The sequence below is a fragment of the Schistosoma haematobium genome, chromosome 1 (genome assembly GCF_000699445.3).
Source record: "Schistosoma haematobium chromosome 1, whole genome shotgun sequence".
In the NCBI taxonomy this organism is placed as follows: domain Eukaryota; kingdom Metazoa; phylum Platyhelminthes; class Trematoda; order Strigeidida; family Schistosomatidae; genus Schistosoma; species Schistosoma haematobium.
Window position 1 is genome coordinate 57,477,046 of NC_067196.1, and position 22,804 is coordinate 57,499,849.

The 22,804-nt window shown below is 31.1% G+C and overlaps 1 protein-coding gene across 3 annotated transcripts in view; it reads right to left on the bottom strand.

Moving 5' to 3' along the window:
* Nucleotides 1-279: 279 nt before the first annotated feature.
* Nucleotides 280-22,804, bottom strand: part of MS3_00001696 (uncharacterized protein) — a 96,151-nt gene continuing 73,626 nt past the window's right edge. The window contains exons 1-12 of one of the 3 annotated variants that reach the window (XM_051209166.1): nucleotides 19,069-19,131; nucleotides 18,921-19,037; nucleotides 14,992-15,091; nucleotides 14,860-14,947; nucleotides 13,234-13,405; nucleotides 10,715-10,796; nucleotides 9,642-9,832; nucleotides 6,969-7,529; nucleotides 6,144-6,314; nucleotides 5,739-5,834; nucleotides 3,762-4,045; nucleotides 280-1,761 (exon numbers count right to left, since the gene is read on the bottom strand). In XM_051209166.1, coding sequence (XP_051074597.1) covers nucleotides 1,644-1,761; nucleotides 3,762-4,045; nucleotides 5,739-5,834; nucleotides 6,144-6,314; nucleotides 6,969-7,529; nucleotides 9,642-9,832; nucleotides 10,715-10,796; nucleotides 13,234-13,405; nucleotides 14,860-14,947; nucleotides 14,992-15,091; nucleotides 18,921-18,959 — 1,902 coding nt within the window. In that variant the 5' untranslated portion in view covers nucleotides 18,960-19,037; nucleotides 19,069-19,131 and the 3' untranslated portion in view covers nucleotides 280-1,643. Of the gene's footprint in view, nucleotides 1,762-3,761; nucleotides 4,046-5,738; nucleotides 5,835-6,143; nucleotides 6,315-6,968; nucleotides 7,530-9,641; nucleotides 9,833-10,714; nucleotides 10,797-13,233; nucleotides 13,406-14,859; nucleotides 14,948-14,991; nucleotides 15,092-18,920; nucleotides 19,038-19,068; nucleotides 19,132-19,957; nucleotides 22,649-22,804 lie in introns of those variants that run through there. The other 2 variants (XM_035729616.2, XM_051209167.1) reach the window with 2 other exon arrangements.

Genomic DNA, 22,804 nt, shown 5'->3' on the forward strand with positions numbered 1-22,804 from the left:
GAGTCCCGCAATAAGACGAAACGGTCGTCCGGTGCTTCCAGGTTTCTTTTCATGGTAATCTAGCTTCAAATGACTCATGATCTCAACTGTTGAAATAAATAGTTAACCGATTTGACGAGTAAATTCACAATCCAACAATTCTATTCGACTAACTGAATCTAATGGTATTTTATCTGGTAATTCAGTGATTAGAATGTAGAATGAATAAATTACCAGAAATATTGATTATGGGAATATGTCAAATTACTTTTATCAATTATAAAAACTATTATCATAGTAGTTTTCTTTTTCTTTTAAGATAAATATGTTTTTCTATACACATATATTGAATGACTTCTTTAAATTGCTAAGAATAAATGAGAAAAAAATTTTTTTGTTTTTGTTTTGTGAAACTGAGTGACATGAAAGTTTATGTCATTATCTTTTTGTCATTTTTTTGTTTTGAAAAAAAGGATAAAAAAAGGAACCGTTTTATCTCGAAGAAGAAACAAAAGTGTGCGTAAGTATTTGTTTGGATTATATTATCATATAAAATAAAATCAATGTAAATGTTTATTTTCTCATAAAGATATAAGGAATAATTGTATTATGACATGAATAACAACTGTCGTTAGATCTCTTATCACCACTATTAGTAATAGTAGTAGTGGTAGTAGTAGTAGTATTGATAGTATCAGAAGTTGTATTAACATTAAAGCATCCTTAAGTGACCAAAATCATTACTTATCTACTAGCATCAATTAAATAATTGAAGTCATTTTATTAAGAAAACAAACAATAAAAATAACAAATTTTTAACTACAACAATCTTTTTTGAGAAAGAAATCTATGGTATAAATAATAGAAGACATATGAACAAAATATATGAACAATAATCATCATTATAATAATAAAATAAGTATATTATGATAAAAACTAATGATACATTAGTTGACGAGGTAATAAACAGAAGGAACGATTTTTTTTTTACCGTAAAAATCTACAGTAGGAAAAGATAATATTGCCACTATGGAACAACGTGAATGTTTGTACATATTCATGATAAAAAAAGAACAAAGTTAATAGGTTTTAAAGTACATATGAATTGACAAAAAATAACACTTTTCAACAATGGAGAAATATTTACAAATTTTGAGCAGCATAATAATGAGTAAAAATAATAGTAATGATGATGTATTGCACCGAAACGTAATTATATATATATATTCTTTTCTATACAACACAATACATAATATATAGAGGAACTCATCTGAGAGAAATATATGTGATTGTCATTGTTTTGTCTTTTTGTTTTTAAAGAAAGGTATACAAATAACACAGCCAATCTCTTAAATGTAAACAAATATTAGTTATTCAATAATAAGATTTGAGTAGTATACAATAGATATTCATTATATATTTAAAACAAAGACTGATAACAATAATCTAAAGTATGAATGATATTATGATAAGCAACAAAAAATCTTGAAATTTACAATTAAAAATTACCTCAAAATATGCATTTTTTTTTAAAAAAAAAAAAGTAAAATGATACATTAAAACAATGGTATTATTGTACATATTATAGGTTATTTTATACACATGAGCTGATTAGTAACAAACAATAGGTTACATAAATGTTGTAATATAATTAAATGATGAAATTATGAAATACTTCGACGTAAACGATTAGCTAAGAGACGTAATTCTGATTCAGGTAAAGAATTTTTAAAATTGCCAAGAAATTGTAAGATTTTCATATCAGGACGGATCGAATAACGACTATATATTTGATAGGAATAAGAAACAATAAGAAAATACACCATTCGATTTATATATATAATATATATATAAGTGAGCTTGTATTTCTAACAAACTTTTAGAAAACAACTGCTTTACCAATCCTCAACAGTAAACAATGAAGGTGGTAATACAGTCAAAGCTTTATTTCAAGGTTGTTCTACGTAGAGGATCTATTAGGTATTAATTTGGTAATAAGCTATTTAGTGGTTGAGAATATTGAGAAAACATGCTAAAATAAATAGTCTGTATGTTCACGTTATCAGATCGAAGGACAAGATAGGTACATCGACACTCAGAATTTACCGAAGGTATTGAATGAAATAAAGAGATTTTTAGCCTTTTGAAGATATTTTAAGGGCTTTATGGGAAATTATTGACAAATAACACTTATGAATAACATCATATAACAGAGAATACATGTGACGACTATGTTTGTTGCAAACAGTATGTGACAACTCATCCAAAGAATTATCTTCAAAATTCTGTTAAGTTTATGAATGTATGTCAATGAAATATTAATTTGTTTTTGTGATCTCAAATTGTTTCCATCTTTCCTCAGATATTTTTGTTATTAACTAACATTGACTACTGAGATTCATTTGAATTTTAAATTTTTTTCAACTGAATGCACATCTTCAAGAGAAGCATTTTTCTCTAGTTTATTACCTCTTAAAAACCCCTTCTTTTTAAAGCATTTCTAAGTTGATTAACCGTGTATTAATAATCAGCTATTAGCACACATCTTCAAACTAATTCTAGTAGGATACCGATGATCAAGTAAACAAACAACATTTAAGCAACTTCGGCATACTGAAAGCAACGATAACAATAGCATGGTAGAATCATGAAGTTATTGAAACAATTATGAAGAAGTGGAGAAAAAATTCGACGAGAAAATGTGCTCAAATAAATGGCCAAAGAGATTGTAGTGGTTGGTCCTATGTCAAGCCCGCATAAGTTATTCTAGCTTCTGGACAAACCAACTTATCCATTCTTCTTAAGCTGCATTTTGACCTTGTCACTTATTGGCTTATTAACCTTGATTGTTTTTATAAGAGCGTATTTACGTGCATTTCTTATTTTACTCATCACATATCTGTAAATTAATTTTGTGTAACTATCAATATAGATTTCCGCTTGGTTAAATTGAGTTTGCTCACTCGCCTTCTCCACTGCGTGTCGTTTTGTCTTGCTTCGCCTTCCGATCAACGATTATACAAAATATACGTATTCAAAAATACATTCTCGTATTTGACTTATATCAATTCCGTTATTCACTAACGCGATTTAAGTCAATAATTATAAGCGAGGATTGGCGATATGTATATTTCAACCACAATCGTTATACGATCCAAATGGAGCCAGATCTCGGGCCACTAAAGGATTTTATTAGTACTTATTCAACTTCAAACGCTAGCTACGTGCTTATTATCAGGGTGAAAGGTTCGGCCAAAGTAGCAGATTTAAAGATAGTTAGATAAAAGCAAGAAAACGAAGCATTATCGAGTGCAAACATAGTGGTCTAAAAGTAACTGACGAGCTGAAAGACATGATGGCCATAAGTGGTGAGTGGGCTGTACAGGGTAATCTACTACTAGAAGGAAGCAGATTTTCAATGATAACTGGTTTATAATAGCTTGCTAGTCAGGGTAATTATCCAGATAATTATTCGTTTAACCTAATAAGGAGTTCCAGCCAAAGTATAAATTTCAGAGGGTATATTAGTTAATGAGCCCAAAGATTTTGTTTCTCACTGAAATCTGTCATTCTACCGAGTTGATTATATATAATCAGTATAACAGTATATAATTTACAATAAGTTACAATATCAAAATTAATATCCAGCTATTTTCTAGCAATGAAGTCAAGGTCAGTCTAATGGTGATTGTACAATACTATTACATTTGTATGCGTGTGAATCTTATTTAATAATTATATTATTATGTCTAAAATAGAACAAACAAACAGTGATCGCTTACGATTTTTCAGGATCCATTTTCTCTTGTTTGACAAAAACGTGTATGATCAGAAAATGTTTCCAACATCGCCAAAAGTTTATAATAGGGCCATGACATGATTGATATTTATCAACTAATTGACTTGGAAGAGTCTTTAAAAACAATGGATTACCCTGATCTAGGACAATTAAATTCTGCAGCATTAAACCTAAATATGGTATTAATGGCGGACTGGCTGCTTCTAAGTCACGACGATATTTTGAAAAGTAAGGCGGTTGCATGTACGGCGTAACCCGACTAAGACGCTATGACACAAAAAAGGACAGAAACGTGATAATTAAATATGTATATATATAGAGTATGTGCATTTTGTACAAAGGTGGGTAATCATAAAAAAGTATTAGCTATTGAGAGGAGTAATGTGAAGAAATTTATGTAATCTTTTTGATAGAGAAGGAATTATAATATAAAGCCACTGCTTACCACGGTGTGGCCTCCAAATGCCCTGATACGGGCCAAGAGTTGGGAGAGTCAACTCTCCCTCTCGAAATGCTCTCACATGGCCACGTGTATATAGCCTCTGCGAGGGAAGTCCTACTCACTGCCTTCTCGTGGCTGGGGTGTTGTTTTCAAAATGGAGAGGATGGGAGGCGAATGTCTGGCGCTTTAACCCGGTTGGTGGACAAGGAGGGCACATCCAGGGGGGTTGGAAAACCTTGGTTCCAAACCACCGGTGCACATGGGCCCCAGGATTCCGAGGGAACGAAAGTTGTATGAACCAATTGTTGGTCACTGGATACCACAGGACCGCATCTCCTTACGTTGCTCCACTGCCTTGTGGGTTAGACCTCTATGTCGAAGGTTCGGGGTGTGGCCCCCCTAAGAAAACCACCTGCTCCGGTTTGGGCAACCGGGCAGTATCCTAGCCCTCACACAAATTGGATGATTTATGTGGCGCACATCTATTAGGTGCCTTCTTGTACCTATGTTTATGTGTTTAAATAAAATAACCATGGTGTGCAATGCTGACTAGTGTTGGAGACGGTTGGGAGATAGTTAAGGGCGGTCAAACCAAAACTTGGCATCGGTTCATAAAGTCACAAATTTCTGATCTGAGCCATGTTGGTAGATGCAGCCTACTTGGTTGAGGTTCGTACGACCATTGTAACCAATGGTTGGAGACTCTGGGTGACATGGCTCAGAATTGATCACAATGGCGTAGGTGTATAAACACTGTTTTCCCTTAAACTGTGAGATTAAAATTGCTCTATATCTTTCTTTCTACCAACTAATTCTTTCTTTATGTACTATATCCTTATACACAATCTTTCTTTAATATATTACTACCATCGAAGTAACTACTTCTATGAATTCGGTGTTGCGTTAATGAGGTATGGCAACTTGGATCGATGCATATATGTGCCTGGTCCTACGTTGTAGCTGACTGACTGACTATGACATAAAGAATTGCATTAATTGAAATGGTATCTTTCATAATAGACAAGGAAATTAGTTCAATGTAAAATTCAGTAACACTGTTATGATGCTTTCCTTTAATAAAATTGTCGAACATAATTTATACCTCATCATGATCAATTTCTTTTCAGCCAAATCACGTAATAGACAGTAAACAATGGAAATATATTTCAAGAATTATATATCACTTGAATTTAAAGTTTAGCGATTACTGAAAATATCGGTTGAGTGAATATATGGAACACAATAAGAGATAAAATCCTAATGATAAACAGATATAATATTATATTTGAGAAAATTTCATCGTTGAAAATAAACGGTTCCAATGTTTTATCAACGAGTCTAAATCGAGGTTCTTCAAGGTAATAACGAACTCTTTATGCATCGAATATCGCTCATTGAATCGACACCTAACTTTCTTAAAAGTGTTAGGATAAATCTTCATACAAATTCTTATAAACTACAAAAATAACATTGAACATGTAACATATAAAGAAGAAATTTATCAACAAGCTGACTTACACTGAGTGTTTTTCGAGAAAACAAAGCTTCTGGTACTAGGAGAAATGCACAAAGTAAAGACAGGTAGGAACTAAAATTTTGGAGTTTGTACAAGTGCTAGAAGACAGAAAAATTAAAAACCAAGGTAATGCTAATTTACAATATATATTTGATGAATAATTTATGGTGTCAAATGTAAACGGCACTATAATTACAATTAGTAGATCGATCATTAATTTTTTAAAGACACTATTTGTAGTAAGGTACTGGGAACAATCAATAAAAGATTCTGGAGAGTGATAAATATTACACGCTACAAAAAACTATTTTATTGACAAGTGTTTAGTGTTGTCTGAGATTTTTTAAAACTGATTTCTAGGCAAAAATGAAAACTGAAAGCTATTATAAGGCTAAATAACGACTTACTTCCATAACATCCAATAAACGATTTGCAACCTTATCACGATCAGATGCACTTGTCAAGGATAAAATTTGATAAGTGGCCCAGTTAGAAAGCATTGTAAAATGATGTGCACAAGCGGCTACACCAGGTGCTTTACCTTGCTCTAGTTTTGAAATATCAAGCAGTTCAAAAACCTGAAAATTAAAGGAAACAGAGAGTCGAGCTTGAATTTTCGCCAAGTAATAATATTGTGTTCATACTATTAAAAACTGACCGACTATTAGAAAGAAATCGAATCTGATGTTGTAGATCGTCATCTAGTTAATCCTAATAGTGGATTAATGTCATACTTTGTTCTAAACACAAACCCGCGTAACCATATTTGTACATCTCAATCGTAGTACACAAGCGTTGTGCATGTGTAACACTTAAAACCACAGAACAATGGAGTGCCCACATTTAGTAAAAACTGTATGGTTAGAAAGAGTAAATCATAAATTTGTAACTAAGAGTTCTTATGATAATGAATCTCCGCATACTTCAGACCACGTTGTCCGGTATACAATTAGCATGTATCATCATGCAAAAAGTTGAAGCTAGTACTGACTGTTGGTAACTTATATTAAAAAATCTTTGAATTAACACTAATATTAATCTTAAAAGAATACTATTACTACTACTACTAATAGTAGTAAGTATTGTAAGTTTTCTGACATCCAAAGAACTAAAAAATAACAATACACAGACCATTATTTGTAATACGATAATGAATCAAATAATCTTCATTTTATCAAAATCAAATTAAAACAAATAAAAACACGAAATAAACGAAAAAAAATGGTTCTTACATTAATTTTATAATAATTTAAACATTCTAAATAGGTAAGTTGTTCAGCTAAAGATTTTGCAGGAAAATTCAATAGGCCAAGACTACTTTTTGATGTACTCAACAAGATTCTTTTAGTTGGAAGTGAATTTATCGCAGAAGAAGGATTGACATAATCATTTTCTGTCGATTCAATCACTGAATAACGATCAACATTTTCCAAAGCATGTGATCGTCTAGATTTAGTCTTTGGTAATGTAATAAATCCAACATTTTCATTATATTCAGCGCATTGATCTGTTTCATTAATTCTATTTAACATGGATTGATCGGATGATACATCGCCTAGTGATGAGGTTCGACCACTATTTGATAGAAATGAATCAGATTTACGCATATTATTATTGATTAACTCAGTGTTTATTGAGTTAGAATGAATTTGTAAGTTTTCCTGTGACTGACGAAAAATTGTAATGTGTAAGATTCGACTGAGTGATTTATATTCGTCTTGTGAAAGAGTTTCTTCGAAATTTTGAAGAATTTCTAGCAATTTATCATTTAAATCATGTCTTAATCGTGTAACCTAGTTTTGAAATGAGACAAAACCAAGCAAACAATTTAACTAAGACCAAACTTAAAAGGGAATGAAATATGGATAAAATATTCAATAATTTCCATTTAATATACTATGAAATTGTAATCAAGAGAGAAGTGATTCAGAAAAAACAAAGAAAAAGGTTTATACAATTGATTGCCTTCATAAATCTAAACAAAGTAAGAACGATAATATTTTCAGAATACGATCAATTCATTGTATTTGACTGCTTTACTTTCAACTACATACAGAGTTATATGTTTTCTTATTTCCATTTAATGGAATAATATTTAAAAGTGAATTATTAATCAATCATTTGTGTGTAATATGACACACTTTAAGAGTTAAAGTTTTGAAAGAGGTTTTTCTTGTAATTATTTGAGATGAATCACTTGGAGTATGCCTATCACTCATGTATCAGCAGGCCAAATTACGCAAATCTAATCTACAAATGAGACCAATCATAAAGAAGATTAATTTTCTCTGCAACGAACTGGACCAACGGTCAGCTAACAAACTGGGATCGAATATTGATGCAGAATAGTATGAATTCATAATATTTTTTCTTGCTTTATTTAAATTCATAAAGGGAATTAATTGTATGAAACTGGGATCGATTTGTAAAAAAACTGGTCGTATAAAATTGATTTTACTGAAGTAATACGTCATATTAATACATCGAACAAGCTAATAGTTTTATATGGCATATCGTTAACTTTAACCATTATCTCTTAGAAAGAAACAACTGACATCACTAGCAATTACTCATAAAGTATATGCACATCATACACACAGATCACACAGTTATTAAGGATATAAACTAAGAACGTTCAGTTCCAATGTAATAATAAATTATGCTATCAAGCAATCCTTTGGTTAAAACCTTGACGATATATTTCTTGAAAATTTGGAAATAAAATATTACATACTGTTATCAACGAGATTACACTTTATGTACGGAATACCGATGATATTTTAGTTTAACTTAGCGGCGTAAGTTATCCAAACAAGATACTCGAATCTTTCAATACAGTGAATATCAACATTAAATTCACACTGGAAAATTAATGAAAAGATGGCTTCCATATCATTGACTTCAGTATGTTACCTTGAATTGCATATATTACTTTAAATGTGCATGCAACTCCAACTACTTAGATAATCTACTCCGCGTGAAGCCCTTTTTGGGATACAGCAGATCTCAAGCCCGGATAAAGGAGGAGGGTGGGCGTGGGGTTAGCGACCCCATCCCGCAGAAAACTAACTCGCTAAAAAAACAATTCACGTTTTCATGGGCATATTCCAAAAAATCTACGCCTTCGAGGAGGTAATTGCCTACATAGTTTAGTAGCATGTCATTCACTAGACAAGGGGCACAAATTGGATGTGGTGAATTGATTCAAAGTTTTCAATTAAACGTCCAATTCCACGTTATTGAATTTAGTAGAAGCCATGGCAATTGGGTTTCAACTTAACTTTTATACCCAAAAAAACAAGTAGTTAACCTTCAATTGCTTTGGTAATAATTTAACCTATCTTTTTTGTGTTAAATATGATCACAACCTAGTGTGGAGGATTCACGCATCCTATTTTTATTTCTAAACTTACATTTGTGTTAGATTGTAATAAAATTAACTTAATATTCTAGGACTATTACCTTAAATAATTATAAGAAGAACCCGTTTTAAAACTCTTAACTTCTATTGCATTACACACAAATGATATGTATTCTTTGGTACAGTAGCAATAGTATGATGATTTAGACGTAGATACTAAAATACCACGGTCTGATATAATTGTAAGTCATCAGTTATTATGAAGAAATAATTGAGATAATTTGATGACCAGATATATGCATGACAGAGGTAAGTTAATGTAACATGACTTTAAAAGATACAAAATGTGAGGGGGATGAAATTTAGAAATTAAAATACTATAAACTTAGTTTATTCATAGAAAGTGTGATCACGTTACAAATACTTAGATTTCGGGAAAACTTCGAGCATCCCGTAAATAATCACTACAAAAAACACTTACAATAAGATTATAGAGCTATAAATCAATGTAATATCAAACTAATAATCAAAAACGAAATCTTACCACAGTCACTAAAATTGACACAGTAGACGTACAGACTTTAGATCTGGTCTCATGAGATAAATTTGTCAAATGTGATAAATAACGTGGAGGATGGCTAAAGTAATGATAACGCGTTATCAAACGATTCACTAATTCATCAGATGTCATAAATGAACGATACATAAAAAGAAATGTTTCGAAAAATAAATAATCTGTCATTAAAGAAAAAAGAAAAGAACGGACAAACAAACAATAAAGGAACGACAATGTAAAAACCTCATTTTTTTGTTGAAAACAAAATACAGAAACATTGATTTTGAAAATAATATCCCTGATAGTGATTAGTAGGAAAATGGAAAACCTGTGTTTTTTTCATGTGCTAAAATTATTAGTCAACTGTACCTGGATCTCAGTATTGATGTTCACAATGATACTAGACGAGCAAAGTATCTACCGTACTAAACAGTTGACACTAACAACAAGAAAAATACGAACACTACGGTTAGTAGTTTATTGGGATATTTTTTACAGCTATTGGAGACTTGGTACAATGCTAAATTCATATAATCGAAATATTATGTCATGCGTTTTATTTATTGACATTTGTTACGGTAATGGAGAAATGACATTCGTTATGAAAGTAAACTAAACTGACAGGATATATATTACAATTACACTATAGTCAGTCTTCCGAAGACAATCGTCAATGGATTTGGAACTGATACTAATCAAAAATAAATTCCATATAACTACTTTTTATATATAGATCAGAGATAGAGAAAGATATATTGTTTCCAAAGTTAGGTTGGACCATAATCTGAAACAACCCGAAATTATCATTAACTCTTTGGGAATAAGAGAGCATTAAATGACTCCTCGATCTATTTTGAGATTACTTTAAATTGTAAACGTACGATTCATTCAAGGATCAAACTTGCGGTTTTGAAGTCTCGCAACGAGCATAATAACTTTAGATTACTGACTCAATTTTAATGATCTATCTTATAAATTGAAAATGAAATCACTACTCTAGGGCTCAAATAAAAATAACTTTGGAAACAATGAAAAACAAACAAACACACAAATTAACTTACATGATGGTGACATACGGCCATATGATGTTATATATACTATTAAAGCATCAATACATCCAGCATGTACAGAAATATCATTTAGCTAAGAAAATAAAATATATAAAGAACAAATATTTGCACATTTTAAAAATGAAATTTACTAAATGAAATGAAGATACAGTAAAAGCAGCAAATATAAGAATGTTTAAATGAATAACTGTTGGAGAAATAAGATACCGACATTAAAAAAAGTCTTTATGTGATTGGGTTTGAGTTATACTTTATATTTGGAGACTAGTAAAAACATTCAGCTAGCCTTCGAAACAGAAATAGATGTAGAAGGATAGGGAGCTTGTTATTAAACGGTTAAAAGTTTATCGTCTCAACCATTAGGAGTTTAGTGGGACCCTTTATTTTTTCGTCATTTAGGTCGGACGATGTTTGTTGACGGGCTCTCCACTTTAGTGGCCCGAGATCTGACTTCAAGTAGATCTTATGAATGATTGTTGTCGAAATGTATATGTCGCCTATTCTCGTACATAATCATCGACTTAAATCGAGTTAGTCAATAACGGAATTAAATAGTTCAAATAACGAGAATGGACTTTTGAATACATATATTTTTTATACGAAGCGAAACGGCACGCAGTGAAGATGGCGGGTAAGTGAATTCCCTTTAGTAAAGCGTTAATCAATATTTATAGTTACACAAAAATAAGTTACAGACATGTGATGAATAGGATAAGAAATGTACACACACATACACTCATACAAAAACAGTCAAGGTTGATAAGCGAATAATTAACAAAGTCAAAATATGACTGAAGTAGAATTGTGATGCGTGCTACTTATATTGATATAAGTAGTATATAACGCGAGCCAGGAATGTAATATCTGGCAGCAGAAGATGGGGAAGATCAAGAAAGGAAGAACGGGAATAGAAACCAATTAGTATGGAAATGCAAGAACAACGAAGTTCGAAACAACTATTGGACATTTTGCAAATTAAGTATTATAGTATGGTTTTTCTATTTTACCAATTAACTTTGTAATTTTGTGCTAAATATAATTCGATTGTCCCCGCCCATGTTCTGTTCACTACAGAATGAGTAGATTTGCCTGTCCGAAAGCCAGAATAAGTTATATGGGCTTAACATAATAAATGACACTACAGGAGAAAGTTTTTTGTAATGAAATTTTACGAAATAATTATCAACATGACTAATCAGGATTAATTCAAATGCAAAATTTTTACTAAGGTTTTTTTTATTCAATCACTATGATATTATGTAATTAACGTTTAGTGAATGATAAAAATGTAATGAGCTAATTTCAAAAGATAGAAATAAGTTATGTCAGCTATTTCTTACATGTATGAGTGATTTATTAAATAAATTACATTGAATAATAAACTAATCGCTTCACTATAGTTAAAAAGAAAAAAGAAATCTTCATAAAACTATATATTTCTTTTAAGTAAACTACAAAACTAAATCAATATAATGTAGGATGACTTTTCAGTTAGTGAACAATCGATTCAATCTTTTACCTGGTTATCAAAGTTTAGATTATCAGCTAGTTAATGTCCTAAAGATATTATGGTCAACATTAATGGACTAACTTATTAGAGAGAATGAAAATGAAAGAAAAAAGTGTAATCGTAAGTCGCATCAACAATTTTAAGCGAATGAAATAAGTAAAAAAAAAGTTTTTTTTTAAAAAACACAATGCACTTTTAACGTCAAGAAAAGAGAAATATAAATAATTTATATTCTTTAAAACAACGAGGGATAATTGGAATTTGGAAGAAAGATGGATTTAATCATGAAAATGTAGTCAGTAACCATTATGATGAATACTTTGAAGCATGATAACAACAACTGGTTAGTTTCAATGGGAGTAATTATTTAATTGTTTTCAGAAATATTTTGTTAGAATACATACACTTATGGGTTAATTCTAAAGGGTAGAAGATGTGATCCAATGTTCAGTTGAATCAGCCCGCGAGTTTCGACTCCAGGACCTATCAGTCTTGCGCTAAGCGTTTAACCAACTAGACCACTGAGTCGGCATCCAAAGGTGTTAATGTCTAACCAATCCACGAAGTTGCGCCACCGTACACCATTGTCTTTAGTGAGTTGATATCTCACAACAGACTTGGTTGAATTCCACTGAGGAGTCCTATACTAGGATAAAAAAAGGCTGTCCAGTGCTTCCAGGTTTTCCATGGTGGTCTAGCTTCAATTGACTCATGATTTCAATCAATGAAATTTCTAAAATCTCCACAAAACCTCTTGTGATAATAACTTATTCATTATTGATGAAACAAAGGTACGAATATTCTCAATAGTCATTTGAACATCATTTGAATAATTATTAATATCTAAGAGATATCATTTACATTATTATTTATTCAAGAGAAAGAAAACTTCTCATTCAGTTCCTTTATGTATATAGTGAATAATAATAATAAATATAGTTATGATAATAATAATAATAATAATAATAATAATAATAATAATGAACTATTTGATACTTACAGAATTTCGATCACCCCATACTAAATAATCGTTTGCTTTTAAAAGACTTAGGATAGGTAGTATATTAGTAGCTTCCACGATAGGTAGAGTTGTGTAAATTTCTCTTTCTTGAGTTACTGTAGAGATATGGTTATCACGTATTTCTTCATCATCTGTTTCGTCACTGGTAATACTATAAGATGTCGAAAGTAAATATTAACAGTCGAAAAGAAAAATTTTAAAACAATTAAAACCAGTTCTGAACAATAAATTGTGTACCAATATAGAAAAATTAACTACAATTCTGATAGATAGTTAATTCTCAATTACTCGATTGTATAACAGTCTAGAATACTCATTTTATGATTAAATTAATGGATCATTATTTCTAGTTAGTCTAATATAGTGAAAAAACTTCCGGTCAGATAAGCTCAATAAGTTTAAGAATAATTACATACATACTCATTCAAATTATTTTGTGAATATTTCAGCTTTTCATTAAACTCAGTCCATGTTAGCTTGTATTTATCAAATCTAAAATGATACTTTACTGATTATAGCAATAAGGATTATTTTACTAAATATATTTTCGAACCATCACAAGAGTATGGTGGGACTATAAAATTAGAAATACTTAGATTATAGTTATAGTTATATGAGGAAAAAATCTACAGAGTTATTTATACAATCCAATTGTTGATAAGATTGTTAGGATATTTAAATAAATACTTAATGATGAACTAAGTTTGATCAACGGTTGGATCTTGAAATTTTGACATATAATTCATTGCAATATTTAGTATTCTAAGTACAAATTAGTTAATTTATCAAAACTAAGTTAGTCAGTCAGTCAACAACAACGTAGAACGTCGTATGTACGTACGTACATCAGTTCAAGTTGTCATACCATATTAGCACACAGATACAATTGTCGATTCAAATCCCATAGTGGTAGAGGTAGTTAGAGTATAAACAATAATCAGAAAGGTTAGGGTTTGAAGATGTTATTCAAGGAGTATAATCCAATGAAATAAATTTAAGAAGAGAAAAAAGGGACATCAAGAATTCGGAAGATTAGAATATGGGAGAACACAAAGAGTAGATACACCTGCACCGTTGCAAACGACTTTGAGCCATATCATTCAGGGTCTCTAACCATCGGTTGCTATCGTCTTACGGATCCCAACCAGGTAGTCTACACCTACTAACATGGCTCAGTCCACTTGCCATTGCCTTTATGGATTTGTGCCATGTTTTGGTCTGGCCACCTCTAGCTTTCTTCCAACCTACTCCTACACTATAAAACCTCGCTCGTTGGGGCAGTCGGTGGTCGAATTCTAGTAACCAACGAACATCCTCTACTCTTACCGGCCATTTTACACAGCCATAAAGTAGGATGGAACGAACTGCTGAGCAATAAACCCATCCTTTGGTTGGTAAACGGATATCTCGCCTACGCCATAAATGATGCAAGTTGGCAAAAGCTAGTCGAACCTTCTGTATCCGTGCTGAGATTTCGTCACACACGAAATCACAAGGGTTGGTGGGACTCACAAGATAAGTAAAGCTGTCGACACGCTCAACTACTTCACTCCCTATCAATTAAAACAAAAGGTATAAATGATGAGAAAAAATACTATGACTTACATGATTTGTGGTTGGTGACGGTTAAACTTTGATGAATTCTCTTTTAATTGTTGTGATACATCTGTTTCTTCAGTTAAAGATGATGTTACTGTTTGAAGAAAATATAGAATTTTATCAATCAATAAAACTTACTTTCGTTGGATGATGAAGTAAGTGAATTACAAGATATTTTATCTGAAAATTCATCGTCTGATAATATTTCAGGTAATTTCATTTCAGCATTACGACCAGCCTAAATAATATTCAGTAAACAAAGAAGAGAAATGTTTTAGTTACAAGCAAACAGTTTCGCTTGATTATTGACAAATTACTTAATCGACCTGAGACACATGAATTTTCTCTGTGCGTGTGAACATATATGTATATACTTCACTCAGATCACTAACACGTGAATATAGTGAACAATATACAGGGTAAACTGTGTGCACATAAGATAATACAAGCTTATATTAAATGAATACATGTATACACGAAGCACTATGACCAGGTTACATAAAAAGGTCTGACCACATGTTTATAACTACAATAATGATCAGCAACGTAAGTTGATGAATTAATATAATTTGAACTTTTAGTGTCAAATGTCAAACTTTGTGTCAATCACAATAAATAAGCCGGTATATAAAATTTTCAAGCTGAAATAACAGTAATGACATAATAGCGGATAGCAGGGAATCAACGAAATGTCAAAATAAACAATGTTTGTTTCCTAATTAAAATGAAACAAAAAAAAAATAGACGCGCATCTTGACTAGAAGTAAATGAAGCTATTTAAAAATACTGAAAATTGAACTTTGATCGAACGGTAACAAAGAAACAGAATATTATGTGGCTTATTAAGATGAAAAAACTATTTATTTAACTGTAAGGTTTCAATTCCAAACTCTTTTTCAATAGATTTAATTTTCCCCCAAATGCCTTGGTACGGCCGAGAGTGGTGGGAGTCAACTCTTACTCTCAAAATGCTCTCACATGGCCACGCGTATATAGCCTCTGCCAGGGAAGTCCTACTCACTGTCTTCTCGCATCACGGGTGTTGTTTACGAAACTGAGAGGACGCAAAGCGAATGTCCGGCGCTTTATCCGGGTTGATGGACATGGAGAATCCACCTAGGGGAGTTGGAAAACCCTAATTCCAAACCAATGGTGTACATGGGCTCCAATATTCTGAAGGAACAAATGGCGTATGAAGCAATCGTTGGTCACCGGCTACAATGGGACTGCATCTCTTTACGTTGCTCCACTGCTTTGTGGATCAGACCTTCAGGTCAAACTCTCCGGGTGTGGCCCCCTAAGAAAACCACCTACTTCGGTTCGGGCACCCGGGCAGTATCACGGCCCTCACACATATCAAATGAGATTTGTGTGGCGCATATGTATTTGGTGCCTCCTTGTACCAATATCTATGTGGTAAAATAAATAAATAGATAAGATCTAATTTAAGTTGTTGAGTAATGTTTATTTTAGTTGCACAATCTTTCCAACTATCAGACAGATTGATTCCTTACAGTAATTTTTAACTATCTGCAAAAAAACACTTTAAAATAAACTAAGGATAATGATGGTAGAAGAAAAATGATGAAAATGCCTTTCGCTTATGATTTAATCATCTGATAAACGTATGGGATTTCACTAAATAATTACCATACATTACATCATCACGTTATTACACATTACGCAACTTTTATACTCAAATAAGAACAATTTGAAAAAAAAACATCACTATAACTAGTATAAAATAACTATTCATAGAGTTCGTACCAAATTTGTAAAAGCCGACGGAACTAGCTGCTATCATTATTTGGTCTGGTGGAATGAGTACTTAAGAAGTTGTTACATAACGTAATATTTTAAACCCTTAATTAAAATGTTGAATTTTTCTTTCACGTTCACGAATATTTCCACTGATTAATCATTTTTATATATAACATTAAGTAATATATGATATTGATTTTCTGTTTTTCGGAATCTATCGACATCCCCTTCAATTTTCCCTTTCAGAATGTTAATACAGTTATGGTGTATACAGTCGGCCATTTGAATGACTCTTGTGATTCTTACATATTTATTAGTTTCTACTAATCTACCTTGATTAGGAATTTCTGTAAATGAGACAGTATACATTTGTTTTTTCTTTTTTTGTTAATTCATACTATTGTTTGTTGGTTGTAAGAAGCTGACGGGAATTGATGATAGAAATGAATCTACTATGAATAGTGTTCGAGCTTTACTGAAATCAACAAAAACCTGCAGGAACCGTATAAAACTAAACAAATAGATAACTATTATATTTTTTATTATATTTAATAACAATTCAAAATATCAAATCGTATTTTCAACATTCCATGACTATCGCACGCAATCTAGTTGATTTATCCAAATTTTAGAACAGGTTATTGAAATTAGACAGAGAAAGTTGATTTCATTCTATGGTTAACAAAGAATAAATAAATACCTATAAAGAAAACAGTTTTATACTTAGGAAAAATGCTATGAATAATTTTTCTTATTGTATATTCTTTATCAGAAATAAGACAGAATTCCATTAGAATTCATGCACGTAAACCCAAATACAATTGTTCAATATCTAATGCAAGATTTAAGAACGTTTATTTTCAAAGCTGAACATAGAATTGAACGATAATTTACTGTCTTAGATTTGAAACGCCTTTATGAGAATTTTATTCTATCATCGTTCTTAGTGTAAATGAAATGAATCAATCATAAAGATGGGCTGATTTGTCCCAGAAAAAGTTTATTTCCCGAACATTTTTAAAGTGAATAGAATGTTAAAGGAAGATGAAGATCGTGGAGATATATGAGTATTTTAAAAATTTATTCTGGATTTTTCAGCTCGGAATTATGTATTTCGTGGTGTTGTGTTTTCTGAACTGCAGAGTTTAATTGAGAAGCGTTTAATGTTGTTTTAAGTAACATCATCTGCGCCTACATACATTTGTTTTTATCCAGAATGAGAATGAAGTCCTGTTAATTAAACCATCCCAGTTACAAAACGAAAAATCAGAAAATATTTATTTCTTGAGTTTGACTGTACTACTGAGAAAAATTGCTTTAATTTCAGTTTGCATATCAAGAAGTATGTTTTTCACTTATCAAGTTAACAAGTATGTAATGTGAATAATAATTGAAAATCAACCCACCAAAACACAATGTACCAACAACTTCAATATTTATGATACGAATAGTTCGCTATTTTAAGGTATATACAAACATTAAATGCTTTACAAAAACTATCATATGAATTTTTTTTAAAAACATTACTCACAATCGACCTAGTGCTTAATGTGCAAATTGTAGCCATATTCCACTTTCAAACTGCATATACAATAAGTCAGCTCACGTAAAACACAAGTAACTAAGTAACTAAACTTCTAGCCATTGAGATACATTTACAAAAAAAGTACATTCTGCCTATTTTGGTTCTATATTAGCAATGTAGTATCATTAGTGCTTACATGAAAGTCTAACATTGGGTCAGGTACATGAACGTGTACTTAGTTAACCAGTTGTATCACCAACATGTACGACAATTCAGTGAATTATTTACATTATATAAAGCAGAATTCAAACAGACTCTCTATTGCGAACATATGATAAATAAACAGCGGATAGGTAATACGGCTTTGAACCCTATATATGTAACTCGAGATAGTGGATTTAAGATATTAAGCTACATTTGAATAGGTATTTCTCATGTACCAACAAAAGTATTAAAAATGAAATACTGACTGCATACTTGGTAAACAATTAGAGATTTGATTAATTAAATACTTTCTGTTTACGTCATTCATTTAACTTGAAACTATAAATGTTCAAACTGACTACGAACTAGCTTAATTTTACACTAATAAAGGTGTTCATTAAGAGTTTTCCAAAAACTCTCAAGTAATTTAATAAGACTTTCCAATCAAAATGAATGATGTTTGGAATTATCTTTATTCTTGAGCAGTACAAATTTAAGGAGTTACAATTAAATGACTTCTATGATGACTAATAAATGTACATATATAAAGTTTAATCAAATATTTTTCCTTACTTACCGAAAAACAGATTATTGGTACGATAATCATTAACAACATAAAATGTTATCAATCGAAATAATACTGTAGTGCTCCAGTTACATATTGATATGTTGTTCAGTAATCCATAGTTTATGCAATATATATATATATATATATATATATATATATATATATATATATATATATATATAGTGATTATTAAACTTACGCTTGCCAGTCAGTAAATCAGATGAATCATAGTAAATAACTGAATAAACAATATTTCAATCATTATAATCAGTCGCTTGTTAAATATAACAAACTGAAAAGATACGGTTGTGTAAGTTCGCATTCACTCATGATTTTAGTACTGACAAGCAATAAAGATAGATAGAGAAACACCAGTACATATATACATATGTAATATTTATCATGCAATTATTGATCCACTGTTACATAACCATGTATTCAGTTTGAATAAATTTTCAGTGTGGATTAACACCAAATATCAATGAGAGAAGATAACATATGTGAGCAGAAAAAGATTACAGAATTAACATGTTGTAATGCAACTGCAGATGGGAATGGTGACATAGAGGTGATTTTTAAAAGACAAATTAATGTACATGCATATAGATCGAGATTTTAATTATCTTTTTGTTAATTAGTAAGAGATTATATCACCAAGTAAGCATATGTTCATGCACATACACTGAATGAAATAAATAACCCTATTTTTAGAAGTCTACACAAGAATATCCATAAGATTTATCATAACCATATTTATCATTGATATCGAGTACTTTATTGTTACTATGTTACAAATGGAATTTAGAAAATCTAACAAGTCACCCTTATACACATCTACACATGAAAGCTTTGCTTCACACACATAATCATCTATGTATACTAAAGCTAAATTTTTTCAATGAAAATTTCATCCAGTCCGTTACTTTTAAATGTATGTTAACTGGTAAATATTATGTATTCTACGAAGACATACGATATGACAAACATATCAATTCCATCATTAAACAAGTCAGGGAAAATCAAACACTTCTATGAAAAAAAACCCACTGAATTTTATTAGCCACACTCAACGAATGAGATGTCAACATTAGGAGTTTTAAATGAAAGAGGAAATATCAAAACTAAATTAAGTATGAAATTAAAGAATAACATGATTTTTTTAATCACGATTTGAATCGGTCAGTAATAAGCAACGTAGAACCTGTCACATATGTTTATAGGTTCAAGTTGTCATACTATATCAGTACAGCAGTGTAAATTTTAATAGCGAAAGCACTTAAACGAGTCTCGTGAGAATAATTGCAAAATATGACTGAGAAAATTATATTCTGAAACTTATTTTAACTCCAGACAAACAATATAGTCCAAAATATCTCCGTCAAAAAGAAGTATGAACATCATAGAAAAGGATGCCACAAACTGAACTGAGATACTTAAGGTTTACTTTTATAGTGAAAACACTGATGACTATGGATTGATTTACGTTACATAGGATCACCACTTCTACAAGAGTTATCCCATGGTTTCATAGAAAAATACTTAAAGGATAGTGGTGATCCGATGAATATAACATCCTGATATCAGATGACCTCAAATATCCTTTTTCATATATTCTAATTAATACAACACAATCATTTTTTGTTGAAGTAATATGTGGTGTATGCTACTTATGTCTGTCTACATACGTAGTATGTAACACCAATCAAAGATAGGATAGCTGGTAGCACAAGGCTAAGAAGATCGAACTAAAGAAAACAGAAAGGGAAATAGAAAATAATTATGAACAGAAAGAATGTAAAGGACAATTGATGGAAGATTTGCAAATGAAGCATTTGATGTATGGTTCTCATATTTTACCAAGATATTCTGTAATTTTGTATGAAATAATGAATTGGTTATCTTCCACCTGAGTTCTCGTCCATTACAAATATTCTGATCCTATTATAGTTTACAATATTCATCTACTTATCTAGCCATTAGGCTATGCTCCTTACCTATGGATCAGTGAAAACGAATGAGTCTAGTAAACTTGAATGTCCGTAATCTTTTTATTTTGCCTAAACAATCAAAAGTCTACTATTAGATTAAACGCACAATATGCTTTGGTGAAAGGAATAAGCTTCAGAAGAGTCTTTTGATGTTTCGACTAAAAATTAGGACCATAAATACATGTCAGAAACCCCTCGGTATGTGATTTCAATTGACCGTAAATTTTCAAGAGTAATCAGGCAAACGCTATAATTCCCTACACAGCCTTTAGTCAGTGAATCATACGCAATGTAGGACATGGCACATATATGCATCGGTTCAGGTGGCAACATCACACTTATATAACAATATGTCAGAGCAGTGTAAGACGTACCGGAATTATTATTAATAGAAAAGATTAATCACGGGAAATCTTATCCGAGAAAAAAGTAGAGTTCTGAAATGGGACATATTTGAGAAGCAGTCTTTTCGTCAGAAGACAATTTCAACTGACAAAGATATATTCTCCTATTTCATTAAATTACAATTTTTTAGAAATATGGAATCTAGTGACAACTTTTTAAGTTCAAATTTCGAAAATAAAATATGTATTTTATGGTAAGACGTTTGATTTACTTGTATGATGTAGTTGTATGTTACAACCACAATGCCAATGGAATAGATTGATAAAGGTTAAAAGGTTTGTTTTTGCAAAGAGAGGGGGCTTGTGAAATTATGTGAAAAGAAAGTGTAAGATTCGGAATTAAATATGGAGAACGAAACACTACAATGAAACATCTATCTGAACTACAAACTCTCTCTACCGTCATTTACACATATGAACTGAATATTTTTTTAGTGTTATGCTTATATCAATAGATTGAGTTAAACAACTGGAACAAAACTTAGAATCATATTTTACTCCCTGAATTTTCAATGGTTCAGCAGTTAGTATCAATTTGCGATGAAAATTTACTTTAGATTTAATGAACGTTTACAAAACAACTCACTAAAATATAGTCAACTGAAGAAAGTAACTATTATTGGCTATTAAAATCATGAACCGATCAATGTTAGGCTGCCATTGGAAACTTGGATGCATTGAAGGGCCGTTTCGTTCTGGTGTGGAGCTCCTTAGCAGCGCGCAGCCACGATCCCACACACAGGACCCGAACCCAGGACCTTTGGTCTCGCGCTCGAACACATACAGTCTAGACCACTGAACCGGTATACAATGGTGTTAATATCTAAATTCGAACAATCCATGATTGATCGGCACATTATCTCAATTAAAACTCAACAATCTTCACAAACCTATACTGATATTGTTGATTACTTCAGAGTTATAGGAAATTTTAATATACATTCCAACCTATGGTACACAAATGACAATTTATTCAGTAATATGTTTATAGTAACATTGAGAAGAAAAGAAAAACCATTTATACACGAAGTTCAGAATTTTCTTTTAAGTGAACTTTCTACATGTATTTTAAGATACCAGTTAATGAAATTATTTTATTAAGCAGTCAATAATGATTTTCGTAAAAATACATTCATACGTTATTCAATAAATAAATTTCATTGTTATAAACATTATAAAGTATTGTGAGCATGAAATTAAAAAAATTATTAGACAAACCAAATATTTACTATATAGGAAAAAAAGACGATTAAGATTTACATTTAGGTGTATGTTTGTACTGTAGTGCATGCTACTTATGCTGGTAGATAAAAGTAGAATGTAGCAGTAATTGGAAGTGGAATGCCTGGCAACAGAAAATTGAATTGAAGAGAATAGAAAGAAAAACAAAAAGCAATTGTAATAACAACAGAATTGAAAGAGTCATGAAGCAAGTAAAGATCAACTGAAGGAAGATGTGAAAATAAAGTATTAAATGTATGGTTTTTATATTTTACGAAAA